Here is a 12,035-nt window from a genome sequence, read left to right as displayed (position 1 = left end):
GCAAAATCTAAGTCCATGGTCAGTCAGGAACACAAACATGCAACCTTCTAGCTGTGAGCCAGAAGGGCTAGTCTAATAAAACACGTTCAAAACAAATTTCGTTTACCTTAATCAGATGCAAAGCAGATGAAACTGCATTCTTTCTTCAGCATGTTCTACTCAATCTAAATTTGACTTGATTGTATTCAAAGTTTTTCATTAGCAAAGCATAGTTTGCACTTTGCGGTGCTCCGACGCACAATCATGCACTCCTGGGACATGATAATGATTTCCACACTGAACAGTGCAGATAAATTCCATTGTCATACTATTCACTTCAATGCAGACCAGGGCAGGAAGGTCAGAGGTCATGGCAGCTTTTAAGATGAGGCGTATTGGCACAGTGCAAGAAAGGAGCTCACAAAGACCTTATTTTGACCCTAAACCTGATGAGTGAGCTGATCACCACCTCCCTCTGGGCCAAAAACTCCAAAGGATTCTTGGCATACCACTGCTTCAATTACACAGTCAGGGAAGAGAGGGGACAGCAAACTGCAGTCTGGCTGCATGGGAGAGAACTACATTGTCTAGGACAAAATTGCACAGTTCGCCTCCAAGGTATATACGTGGCATTCAGAATAACCCTTACTGTAATCTATTACTGTTCCCACTAACAAAGTAATGTAACTCTAAAACTCCCTCCTTAGCAGTCTATTTACTGATTGGACAACTCTGTATGTGATATACTGTTTATTGATATGTGTATGTACATGTGGGGGTGAGTGGTTGCCTAGCAACAGCTGCTGCAAGTGTTGGAAGGAATTTCTAAAAGTGGAGCATTTGAGAATAACAGTGTCATGTCCACCCAATTTCCGTATTTAAAGTCTCTAACTTATCTCTAGCTGTTTTATTTACCAAATAGTTTTTACTGTATTTGTTCAAAGTAGGAAAATGTTTGTAAATTGCATCAATAGATAGAAACTTTTCATTTTGATACAGATTTATTGTTGATATTAGCTCATGTAAATGTAAAACTGTAATTTGATAATGCTACTTACCCTCACAGTTACACCTAAGGCCCTTGACGCACAACAAAGCGACATACACGTCTACAATTAAGCACAACCCTTCTGAGTTAACAGACAGGTTAAGGCTGCTATAGGAAAAATGCATCCATTAGACAAAAAAAACTTTCAGCATGCAGGTTGTTCTGTCATTTGTCCCATTACATACCTGCAACCTTTTTGTGAGGAAAAAAAGGAAATGTAATATATTGAAATGTTTCTACTACTCTAAATATTAATTTATTTTTTTATACTGTATGTAGAGTAGTTGCTGCACCCAACAAATAGGATTATGGAGGTTGCTTGTCCTGAGGTAATATGCCACAATGTTTCCTTTGAAGGACCACAATTCTCAATAAAGTTCTGGGAACTGCTGGTTTAAAGAGTAGCCTGAATGGTACTGCATTTCATCAACCAATACCAATAACAATATTTTAGACAAAACACAAGTAGTTTATTTTTTGTTTATTTTGTACAATCAGGTAACACAAACATTTTAAAGAAGAACCCTTCAATTTGGTAATAACTGGGACTGAAACACAATTAAAATAAAAAATGTAATAAATTAAAATTTTTACAAATGTGCATGTTTTGATAGTAGGCATATAAATGTATTCATCAGGCTCACCAATCCAAATATTGTGTGTATATTTTAGATAACAGGAAGAAAACCATAGCATCAGAAGGAAAGCCATGCATGAAGAGGCCAACATACTGTACAAAGGTCTTGAAAAACTGTGCTGGTCTGAGGAAACCATGCTTATTGAGCCCACATCATGTCACCAAAGAGGTGCAGTTATTCGTTTTAAATGCAATTTCCTGATCCTTTTTTGCTAAAAGCTTTCAGATTAGTTCAGAATAGCTATTAAAAGTAAAAAGAAATCCTGAAGAAAAACCTCTCTCTCAGCTGCTACTTTCTCAAAAGGTTAAAACCCCTACAATATTCAATAATAACCACTCTGCATGGATGTAAAATGCCTTTTTGTCTCAGCATCACAAAGCAAAACACACCATGTCACTTTGTCTGACAAGATACGAGACCTACCTTGCAGCCCTCACAAGCACTGACACCATAGTGGTATCCAGAGGACTTATCCTGGCAGACGAAGCACGGCTTGTAGACTCTGGGAGGAGGCGGGGGGGATGGCGGGCTGGGAACAAGCTCCTCAGAACTGGTGCTCTGTGTTTCAATGGCTGCAGGGGATGCAAAGAAGATGAAGAATATAATGAATGAAGTTTTTAAATGACTCATTTAGGCATCTGGAACAGGAAATTGACATTTACACTTGATGTATGAGTAAACAAGGTTCTATTATAGAAATAATTTTCTCAGACATTTACAGGGTTAGATAAGGTTACAGTCCTTAGTTTGGTGCTATTGGTGGGTTGTGACTAACAGAAAGTACTTCCATCTAGGCTTATGGTTATATATACATATAAAAGCCTCAAAACATAACGACCCCAAACCAGGAGTCTTCAAAATGTAAGGTAAGCCCCATATGTGCTGCTAACCCTTGGTGGTTTTCACAGTACAGGCATATGTCTGTTGTTTTATTATTGTAAATTATTAGTATTGACTTAACAAGCCAATCTACTTGACCCCCCCCTCCAAAAAAAAAAAATGGACAAATCATAGCACACTTAGCACCTTGAAGTAATGACATACCAAATTTTAAATGTATAGTATGCTGAAATCCAGATGCTGCCCACACGAACACAATGTATCTGCATAGAAAATGGAGTCTCTCCAGCATCTCTGCTGATTCGATTACATTCTTCCGTAGTTCATCAAAGTAAACTCAATTACTGATGTTAAGGGACAAGCTCTTATAAATTACTGGATCTTTGTACTTTCATGGAATTCCCTGATGGTTTAATCTAATCTTCCTCTACATTTACCCAGTGTGACTTTTTGTGCATGTTGAGTTTTCAGCTTTGCTTTTGGAAAAGCTGCAATTAAGTCTTTCCCTGGGTGACTTGAGTGAAGACATTTCTATTCTGTGGGACATACAGTATGGTGTTGTGTGTGAGGATAAATATTACCTCCTTAATAAGGGATGACCAGAAAAGTTAATTAGAAGGAGATGATTAATAAATGTATTCTCACAGTTATTTGAGTTAAAATTGCAGTTTGGGATGCAGAATTTCTCTGCTTAAAGGTTATGCAGAATCTTTTGGTAGATTTCCATGAAGCTAACATAGCAGGGCTAGTCTGAATTTCAAGCAGTTTTTTATGTTAGATTTCACCCATGTCATTTCTGCAAGCCACACCTGCAGTCTAACCTGGTTCCACTGACGAGAACACACAGATAGACATTTGTTTTCATTGAAGTTAGGTCATCTTATTGCTCCAATTGCACCAAATGCTTTCCCTCTGTTGTTGGCAGTGAGCAGTTGGAAGCAGCTTGCACATAAAGCAAATGTATGGTGAAGCATCATGCTGGAGACAAGTCAGTGGTCTGACAGCCAAGCCACTGGAGGAAACAGACTGTGAATATGTGAATATATTCATAAATATAACTCAATAGGTAATACAGTGTTATTATTTAATCTAAGCATGCACTATATGTGGAAAAAGCTTCTATTAGAGCTTCAGAGTGGATGTTTCCCAATGACAAGGTAAAGACTATCTTAATATTCTGCTGATGTACAAAGGATCATTGTACACAAAGGGAATGGGAAAGCTATTTACAGCTGCAGTGTTATAAAAAATGTGCACAGTGGTAAAGAAGTTCCTTGAGGATTAAATCTTTGGACCCCGTTTTGCTTTTTCTCTGTTAAGTTTACTGGCTGTGACATGTTAAGCTGCACTGACAAAACAAAAACATAGAAACAGTGAAAATAAAGTGCATGCTATACACTATATATTATGTATAGAGACTCTTGCCTCTTCTTGCTGGCTGTTGGTGAAGTCTATAATCTGTTTTCTAATTTTACATGTCAGCGTCAAACCTTCTAGTGGTTTCCTAGCAACCTAGTTACCAAACTGATTCCTTCATTGTAGATCTTAGAAGGTCCTGTCTCACAGCCTAATCATTTTTATTTATTTTGTTTGTTTCATTTTGTCAGTTTTTATTTTTAACATAATTGCTTTTTCTCATCATAAAGGAAGAGGAAGCAGTAGTGTATTTTATTTCAGACTTTGCTCAGAATTCAGTTTTAAGTTGGGACTATAGAACAAAGTCTGGATTTAAGACTTTTTTTTACAGAATTCTTTTTTCTCAGAATTTATTTTTCACAATTATTTTTTCAGAATTATGACTTTAAACTTAGAATTCAGACATTTTTCTCAAAAACAATATTTTCTTCACAATTCTGACTTTTGACTTTTCCCCCACAATTAAGTTAAGACCCCGACTTTAAACTCAAAATACAGATTTGTTTTTCACACACTTCAGAATTCAGACTTTATTTTCAAAATTATGACTTTAAACTTAGTATCCAGACTTAAACTCAGTATTCTAACTTGAATGTCAGAATTCTGAACAAAAAATTCTAAATTCTGAGATAAAGGAACAATTTTTTTTAATAGCGTCTCTAATCCATTTCTGTGGATCATGTTGTTAGATTTTATTAAATAAATGTGTAATAATCCTAAAATCCTAAAATGACGACCATACAATTAATTGTGTATTGTCCCTTTGATAAAAGTGGCACATCCCTCATTCTCGTCCCTACCGAGAAAAACACAATAAAATCACATCACGTCATAAGTGTAATAAAGTGTTCACATTGGATGATGATGAGGATGTATGACTACTGAAGCACAAAAACAATGTATATTAGCCATCCCCAGATGGTGTGACACACTTTAACATAGATCTAGAGGAAAAATACTTTTGCTACTGATAGGCCTTTGGTGCATTTGTGATGGCTGGGTAGTCCCACACCGAAGAGAGGCAGCGCCAACAATTCAGCCCTGCTGCCTATTTGAAACTCATGGCTGTGTCTGGGAGGCTGTGTGACCACCTGCAGACAGATGGGATGCATAAACGTAGATGCATTACACCCCCTTAGTGTGTGTGTGTATATGTGTGTGTGTGTGGCTATCAGGTGCAGGGAAACCTTTTTCTATTTTCTGCGTGATTAAACTTTGAGTCGACTTCCCTGCATGTTAACATACATAGAAAGCTCCATTAGATGAATAAAGGCTGTTGACAGACAAGCGCACATAGCAAGTCTGGCTTAAGAGTAGGCAGACAAAAATGTGTGGCTGCAGCCGCTGCTGAACCCTTAGCCTCTGGCTGAACCTGCCAGTGGGGTCAAACAGGAAAGCACACACTCCCTGCTGGAAGCTGCAGGATGAATGAGGTGAAGGACTAGAGAAAACAGCTCTTCTAATTGGTCTGTCCACCGGGAGTGAGCCTACTGACACCAGTAGAGGACTGATACACAGAGCTAATAATAGTGGCTTTAGACAATATGAATGATGATGTCAGAAAAACAAAACGCTGATGAAAGTAAGCAAGAAGTGACAAACTTTCCCCTTTACTTTCAAAAGTTTTCACTGATAGGACATGATCTGATAAACTCATCATGTCTTGATCTGATAACTCCGGGGTATGGCATTATCAGATCAATTCAATTATGTGCCATTAGTAAAAACGTTTTCCATAATTCAAAATGTTGATAAATTACCATTCTGGCTTATTACACGGGGATCTTTTGAGCAACAGAGGACTGGGAAATGCTAAAAACATTTCTTATTATGTCATCTTACAACTAATCCCAGACCAAGTCTTTCAAGAGTAAGGATGAAGAAAGGTTAACCATCTATGGTACATTGTATTGTAAAAACATTGGAAAAATCTGGAGACATCTCTGTACACAAGAGAAAAGCCTGAAATCTAATATTGAGTGGTTGTGACCTTTAGGCCTTCAGGCAGTACTGCAATGAAAACAGATATAATTCTGTAAAAATCACTACATGGGCTCAGGAACACCTCTAAAAACAGTTGTCAGGGCACAAAGTTTGTTGCTTTTCTTCTATGCACAGAAACAACAGAGATATCACCCTAAACACAACACTGACACTAAAAACTCACATACTTAAACCTGTGTGGCTGTAGCCTTCAACGTACAATATGCAACTTAAGCTAGTACTAGCATAAGACCAAATTTTAACCTGCTCTACTCCACACAGCCCTCACTCCTCATGCCCTGCTACACTGTCCTACACTCTGCAATGCTACATTCTTGTTACATTAAAATAAACATGAATGCACCAAACCTTACTAAACAATTATTATTATTAATATTGTTATTATTGTCATCATTATTAAATATATTTGTCACCACAAATTCTATTCACCTCCATTGTCTATGGGTGGAGGCGATCTCAAAACCAGGACAAAGAAAACCAAAACTATCTGCTTGCCTGCATTTTAGTTTAAATATGGTAATTGGGTATATGTTGACTTTTTATTCCCAAAATATAGGCACCGCAATCCGTTTCCCCTAACAGCCCAAAGTGAGCAGTGTGATGCCGGTTCTGTGGTTGTTTGTAGGTAACGTTGAAACAATCTGCAGAGCGGATGCATCATCTATCTGCTCCATGACCCTCTGTGTCCCCCACAACTCTGAAAACTAGTGACATGTAAAACTCTGCCCACATGGTCCACACACCCAACAGATGGCAAAGAACCTGAAGCAAAGTCTGTTGCAGCACACAGGCAATTTAACACAATAATGCCACACTCGAAATGAGGACAGAGCTGCATTTGGGCTGCATACAAGAGGACGAATGGTGGCCCTAAAATCTAAGGATTTGTTTAGAAAACTAAAAATCAAATAAACTCTGGAGCCATTAATCAAAGGAATTGAATTAAAATTGACAACAGATCACCACAAGAAGAAGAAGAAACTAAAATAGTACGGAGTGGAAGGGAAAGAAAAGCATTTCTTAAAGCTCCTCTGGGTGCTTGTGTATTTGCTTTGTGATAATGAGAGAGCTGTGTTGATTTGGGTGTGGAGCAGTGGGCATAGCCAGGGTGAATCAGAAGAATATTACTCCCAGCTAGTGGAACCAGCTCCTCTCCTCCTCCTCCACTCAGCTGATCCTCCATCCAGTCTGGAAGCACTTTTCCGCCAAGTTTTCTGCACACGGTTCACCCAGGGAGCACCACATTATGTGGTTTTGCATGCACTGCTCTCCACTGCATTTTATAAAGAGGGTTTTACACACTCAAGGGAAAGAAAAGAAAAAGGACAAACAGTAATCTGACTTCATGTCTGGTGGGGAAATGAAGGAGGAGAAAGGTGGAAAGAGAAGAGGATCTGTTTTTTATCAGGCCTTTGACTAAACATCGCAAACCTGATTTTAGGAAGTCAATCAAACCCATAACAAAACCCACCCACCCCAGCCACTCCTTTTGACACCAGGGTGACCACAGTGTCATGGTCAAGTTAAATGTTAAAGAGATGCTCCCTGACTCAACACGGTGAAACGCAACAGTTGCGAGACATTTTAAAGCTGCCCTAAAAACCCACCGAGAGAGTAAAAGAAGCCATAAAAGCAGGCGACAGATGAGAAAGCTCAGGGAAGGAACGCGCGGAGAAGAGCAAGGTTGTTGAAAGGCGAGAGGTTTCTTTTTATTCAACAGGAAATCGTGGTCTTAAAAGCACCGAGCAGAGAAGATTTTATGCTCCCCCTGCCAGCACTTTTACATAGAACTGAATTCTTATGTCGGCTCTGTTAGAAAACAGTTTAAAGCAGCGACACTCTGGGATGTGTACTGAAAACAAAGGAAATTCAAATGTTTTAGCTGTGACACACATATGATAAAAATATATATTTTAAAAACCCACAGAACTTTAAAAACAGGGTTTTTTTCTAATATATTTAAGCTGCTTGTGTTATAAATTGAAGTTTCTTTCATGCAAAAATCTATTTTTTTAAACAGACATCGTCCAGTGAGTGGTTAAAAATCATCACACATAAATTCAGTTAAAATAGTCTACATTTCTGAAGAAAAGCTGTCAAAAATGTTTGCCAAATTCAACCTCAGCTGTGGTACATGGAAAGCTGCTGCTGCCTCATTGATCAATATGTAGGCTACTGGCTGTGTCCCAAACACCTGCTCACACTCGCAACTAAATATCAGAGCAACAAACACACCAACATCATGGAGGATATTTCGATATTTGCTTTTCTCCTTACATATTTTTAGCCTGAAGTCATTCACTTTGCAGATATTCCAACATATATTCTTAAAGATTTTATGGGTCTGATGGCTAAGTGGTAGAGCATTGGATTGGGATGCAGAAGGCTACAAGTTCAAATCCCAGCCACCAAGGGCAACCTTGGTGCCGGTCCTGAGTCTGGATAAAAATTGGAGGGTTGAGGCAAGAAGGGCATCCAGCGTAAAAACCCACACAAAAACATGCTAAATCAACATGCAGAACATGTTCCACGGTGGCGACCCCTGAAGTGTCAAGCCGAAAGCCACTGCTCTTTGATTCTTAAAATATTTGCACTTTGTTCCAATGAAATGAAGCATTCTGTATTTTTTTTTTCATGTGCCTGTAAAAGTGCCTAAAACCACAATTTCAACCATCATAAGAAAGAAAAACTAGTACATTGAAAAATAATAGCTTTATACAATCTAAAGTCACCTTTACTTCACTGTATTCATTTGGGAGCTAAACCTCTTAACTTTATATCCTCAAAGCTCGGTGAGGCTTGTATGCAGAAGTTAATGGAAGCAAAAAAAGTTTTTAAAAAAATCCGCTGAAATCTGTTAAAATAAACAATTTAAACAGTTTTGTTTTGTTTCGGGTTGATGAACGTGCTTCCCAGTATTCATGTTTAATGACGGTTATCAGTATCTAGTGAAAAAACAAGCAGATTTAAACATCTGTTATTTTAGGAGATAAAGAGGGAAGGTTAACGTAAGATGGAAGACAATAAAGATAAGATAAAAATGATTGTTTTTGATGTCAAAGTCAGTACCTACTGATGTTTAAGACAAGTACAGCCTGGGATACTGTGTGTTCACGCCAGTTCAGTTTTAGCATTCTCATGAACACAAAACAGCTAACACGCACCACACTTAATGAAATGGGTCCATGTATCGAATACCTCAGGCTTGGCAACTGTAAAGTTTCCATATCAAGCAGCTGCCGCTGATTCTCAGCGCTGCAGCCAGGAGTCCTTACTAAGACCAACAAACTGGATTACAGCGGTGCCCTTCTAAGATCTTCTAAGTTTTCTAAATGTTTACACTGAAAAGCACTGCATGGTTTCTGGTCGGCTGCTACGTTCAGACCCGTGCAGACCTCTCAGCGTGTCTGAGTGCTGTCTACTTTCTGGAAACCTGACCCCAGACCTAATCCAGGCTTTTCTGGTCGTCATCACCTCAAATAAAAACAGGACTACATGCTGTATATATGGACTTTGGTTATTTTTGTGACTCACTATAATGTAGGTGAGTATAGTTAAACACTAAATATGATACAGAAAAAATTGTGATTGAAAACGCTACATTATTCATTGATTATTTTTTAAACATTATTCTATTTGCTTACAATACATGATACATTATTTTCTATCAACTATATTTTAAATGTTGGTATCTGACTGTTATTTGTTAAATGAAATCAATTTATTCAAATCCTAAAATTTTCTTCTTGTTTTTTAATCGTTTTCAGTGCTTCTTCCTGTATTTAATTCCATCTGTATTTTTATACATTTTATTCAGTGATGTTTCATTAATCTCATCATTAATTGCTTTTCTTATATGAAACACTGTAAATGTTCTTGTTAAACTTAGATTTAGGCCAAAGAAATTTTAAACTAAACAATTATAATTATGCTGTTTTTTTTTTTCACTTTATGTGAGTTTGAAAAAGCCTGTGATTTAAAAACAAATCATAAAGTAGTAAAAATTCACCAGTGGAGACAGATTTAAAATATATTATAGGGTTTCAAAAAGCTAAATGACCCTAACCCTCACCTACATTTATGGTAATTTAAAATAGAAAAACAGGATTTTTTTGCAGCCATAAAATATATTCAGCATTGTAATATCTATTAAAAGGCCAGTATCACTTCCGATGCACAGCATCAGGGTAACTCTGGCGGGGTCCTGATCACGTCGATTAAACATGCCTGGCATCAGACAGCTCTCCTTTCGTTTCACTGTTGTACACAGCTTTTTATTTTCCCCGGTCCACCTTTTATTTCACACGCCCACTAAATTAGCCTGGTGTGCAAGCTGTGCTAATGGCCTTTCATGTCCATATCAGAAGCGCTTAAGCCTGGGAGACAAAAAGGCCCCAATTATCCCATAACACACATCAGCTGTACAACACGTATCACACTGGAACATCACAGTCTTGTTGTTTTTACTCACAGTAGCAGTGATTCCTCAGTAAATGACACTTATTTCTACTTGTTTGTCTTGAACTGTTTTGATAAAAATGACCTTGTGCTTTTATTGTGAAATTTGTGCAGTTCCTAACAAACTGTGTGTGAATCGTGCAGCGATTCCTCAGCTTGTAAAGCCGATTTTATCTGTGTAAAGGAGGTCCTTGATCATTCTTAATTAACATCTAAACTGAAAGAGGAAGTGCATTAACGGTCGGCTCGTTGTCAATGCGGCTAATTAACACCCAGGAGGTTTCCATTATGATGAATAAATAAATGAATAAAGCAACATTTCAATGACCCTGGAAGAGGCTTTCTTAAATCAAAGTCTCATTTAAACAGTGCCTTTTTTAAACAAGAAAAAAAAGGGGGGCGGGGGGGGGGGTTCTTTCTGACAGCACCAAAGACAAACATAGAGCTTTACAGGCTGAGGACAATGTGAGATAAAAAAATGGTCTTCTTCTGTCTCAGGTAGCTTCAGCATACAGTATGTGTAAAAGAGCACTCACTGTCTCATCACATGGCAAATCAAACCTCAGTGTGCAAGCTTCCAAAAATTGATAGGTTACCGAAAAAGAGCTGGTTGGTTAACCAGTGTAAATGTTAAATGTAATGGCTCCTTCATTTAAATTAAATATATATTTTTTTAATTTAGTGAATTCTTCCTCTGGATCAAATTTCAAACAACCTCAAACCTTCAGATATTTAGCAATTAAAAGATCATCAGAAAGTTAACAGGCAATAATTTTGATAAATCAATCAATGTGATCAATGTGGTGAACACATGTACCACGTGGACCTTTGTTGCATCTTCCTTCTCTCTCTAACCCTATTAGTTGTCTCCCCACACTGTATGCTCTCAAAATAAGAGAATAACAAGCCAAATATATCTATATCATATACATATAGATATAGAGATGGTAAACTGAATCCATTTTTAAATATATTTTGGTTTTCAAAGATGCAATTTGGAGCTCTAGGATCTATGGATGGCTGTTTAGCTTTTAATTATTTATTTCAAAAACAAAACTATAAACTGAGGAAAATTAAATGAAAAGGAATTTTTTACGAACGATTTTAGCTGCAGAGAGGAAGAGTCGAGTTAAATGTGGAAGCTTTGGCATTTTCTCTCCACTGATAAAAGCCTGTTTGGACCATGTCATGCCTGAGGAATGACAGCTGGAGGGTGGTCATTATCAAAGGAAGATAAACCACAGAGCAGCAGGGTGATGGGGAAAAACAAACAGTGACAAGTGCCTCGTGAACATGGATGAAAAAGGTCCAGATCTTCTGACTTTTTTTACAATATATTTAGAGGGAGATAGCACTCACTCGATCAGCTTCAGAGGTTTTTGCTCCTATTAAAATTATTCTTGTGTTCATGAGATGTTCCTAAGTGCTGCATCAATGTTAGTATGAATGTAACATTTTCTCCCACTTGTTTTTACAACCACGAAGAGAATCCAGCTGCTCCTCACACATCCACTTCACCTCATGAACCAAAAGCTAGCAGCAGTCCATCTATCAGCTCAGCCAATTCAAAACACGAGAGCTTGACATGTTCCAATAGCGGCCCGCTAATCTTGTCGAGAAGTCATTTATCTAAATCAGTGTCAGAGGGCGCA

At 37.8% G+C, this 12,035-nt stretch overlaps 1 protein-coding gene across 2 annotated transcripts in view; it reads right to left on the bottom strand.

Annotated features, from left to right (window-relative positions):
• Positions 1-12,035, bottom strand: part of LOC137129761 (retinoic acid receptor beta-like) — a 179,720-nt gene that overhangs the window by 58,788 nt on the left and 108,897 nt on the right. For both annotated transcript variants that reach the window (XM_067509012.1, XM_067509020.1), the window contains one exon: positions 2,089-2,237. In XM_067509012.1, the coding sequence (XP_067365113.1) occupies positions 2,089-2,237 (149 nt within the window). The remainder of the gene's footprint in view (positions 1-2,088; positions 2,238-12,035) is intronic.

The sequence above is a fragment of the Channa argus genome, chromosome 1, assembly GCF_033026475.1.
Source record: "Channa argus isolate prfri chromosome 1, Channa argus male v1.0, whole genome shotgun sequence".
NCBI classification, from domain to species: Eukaryota; Metazoa; Chordata; class Actinopteri; order Anabantiformes; family Channidae; genus Channa; species Channa argus.
Note: the sequence above shows the minus strand (reverse complement) of the source record. Positions and strands in the feature narration are given on the sequence as shown.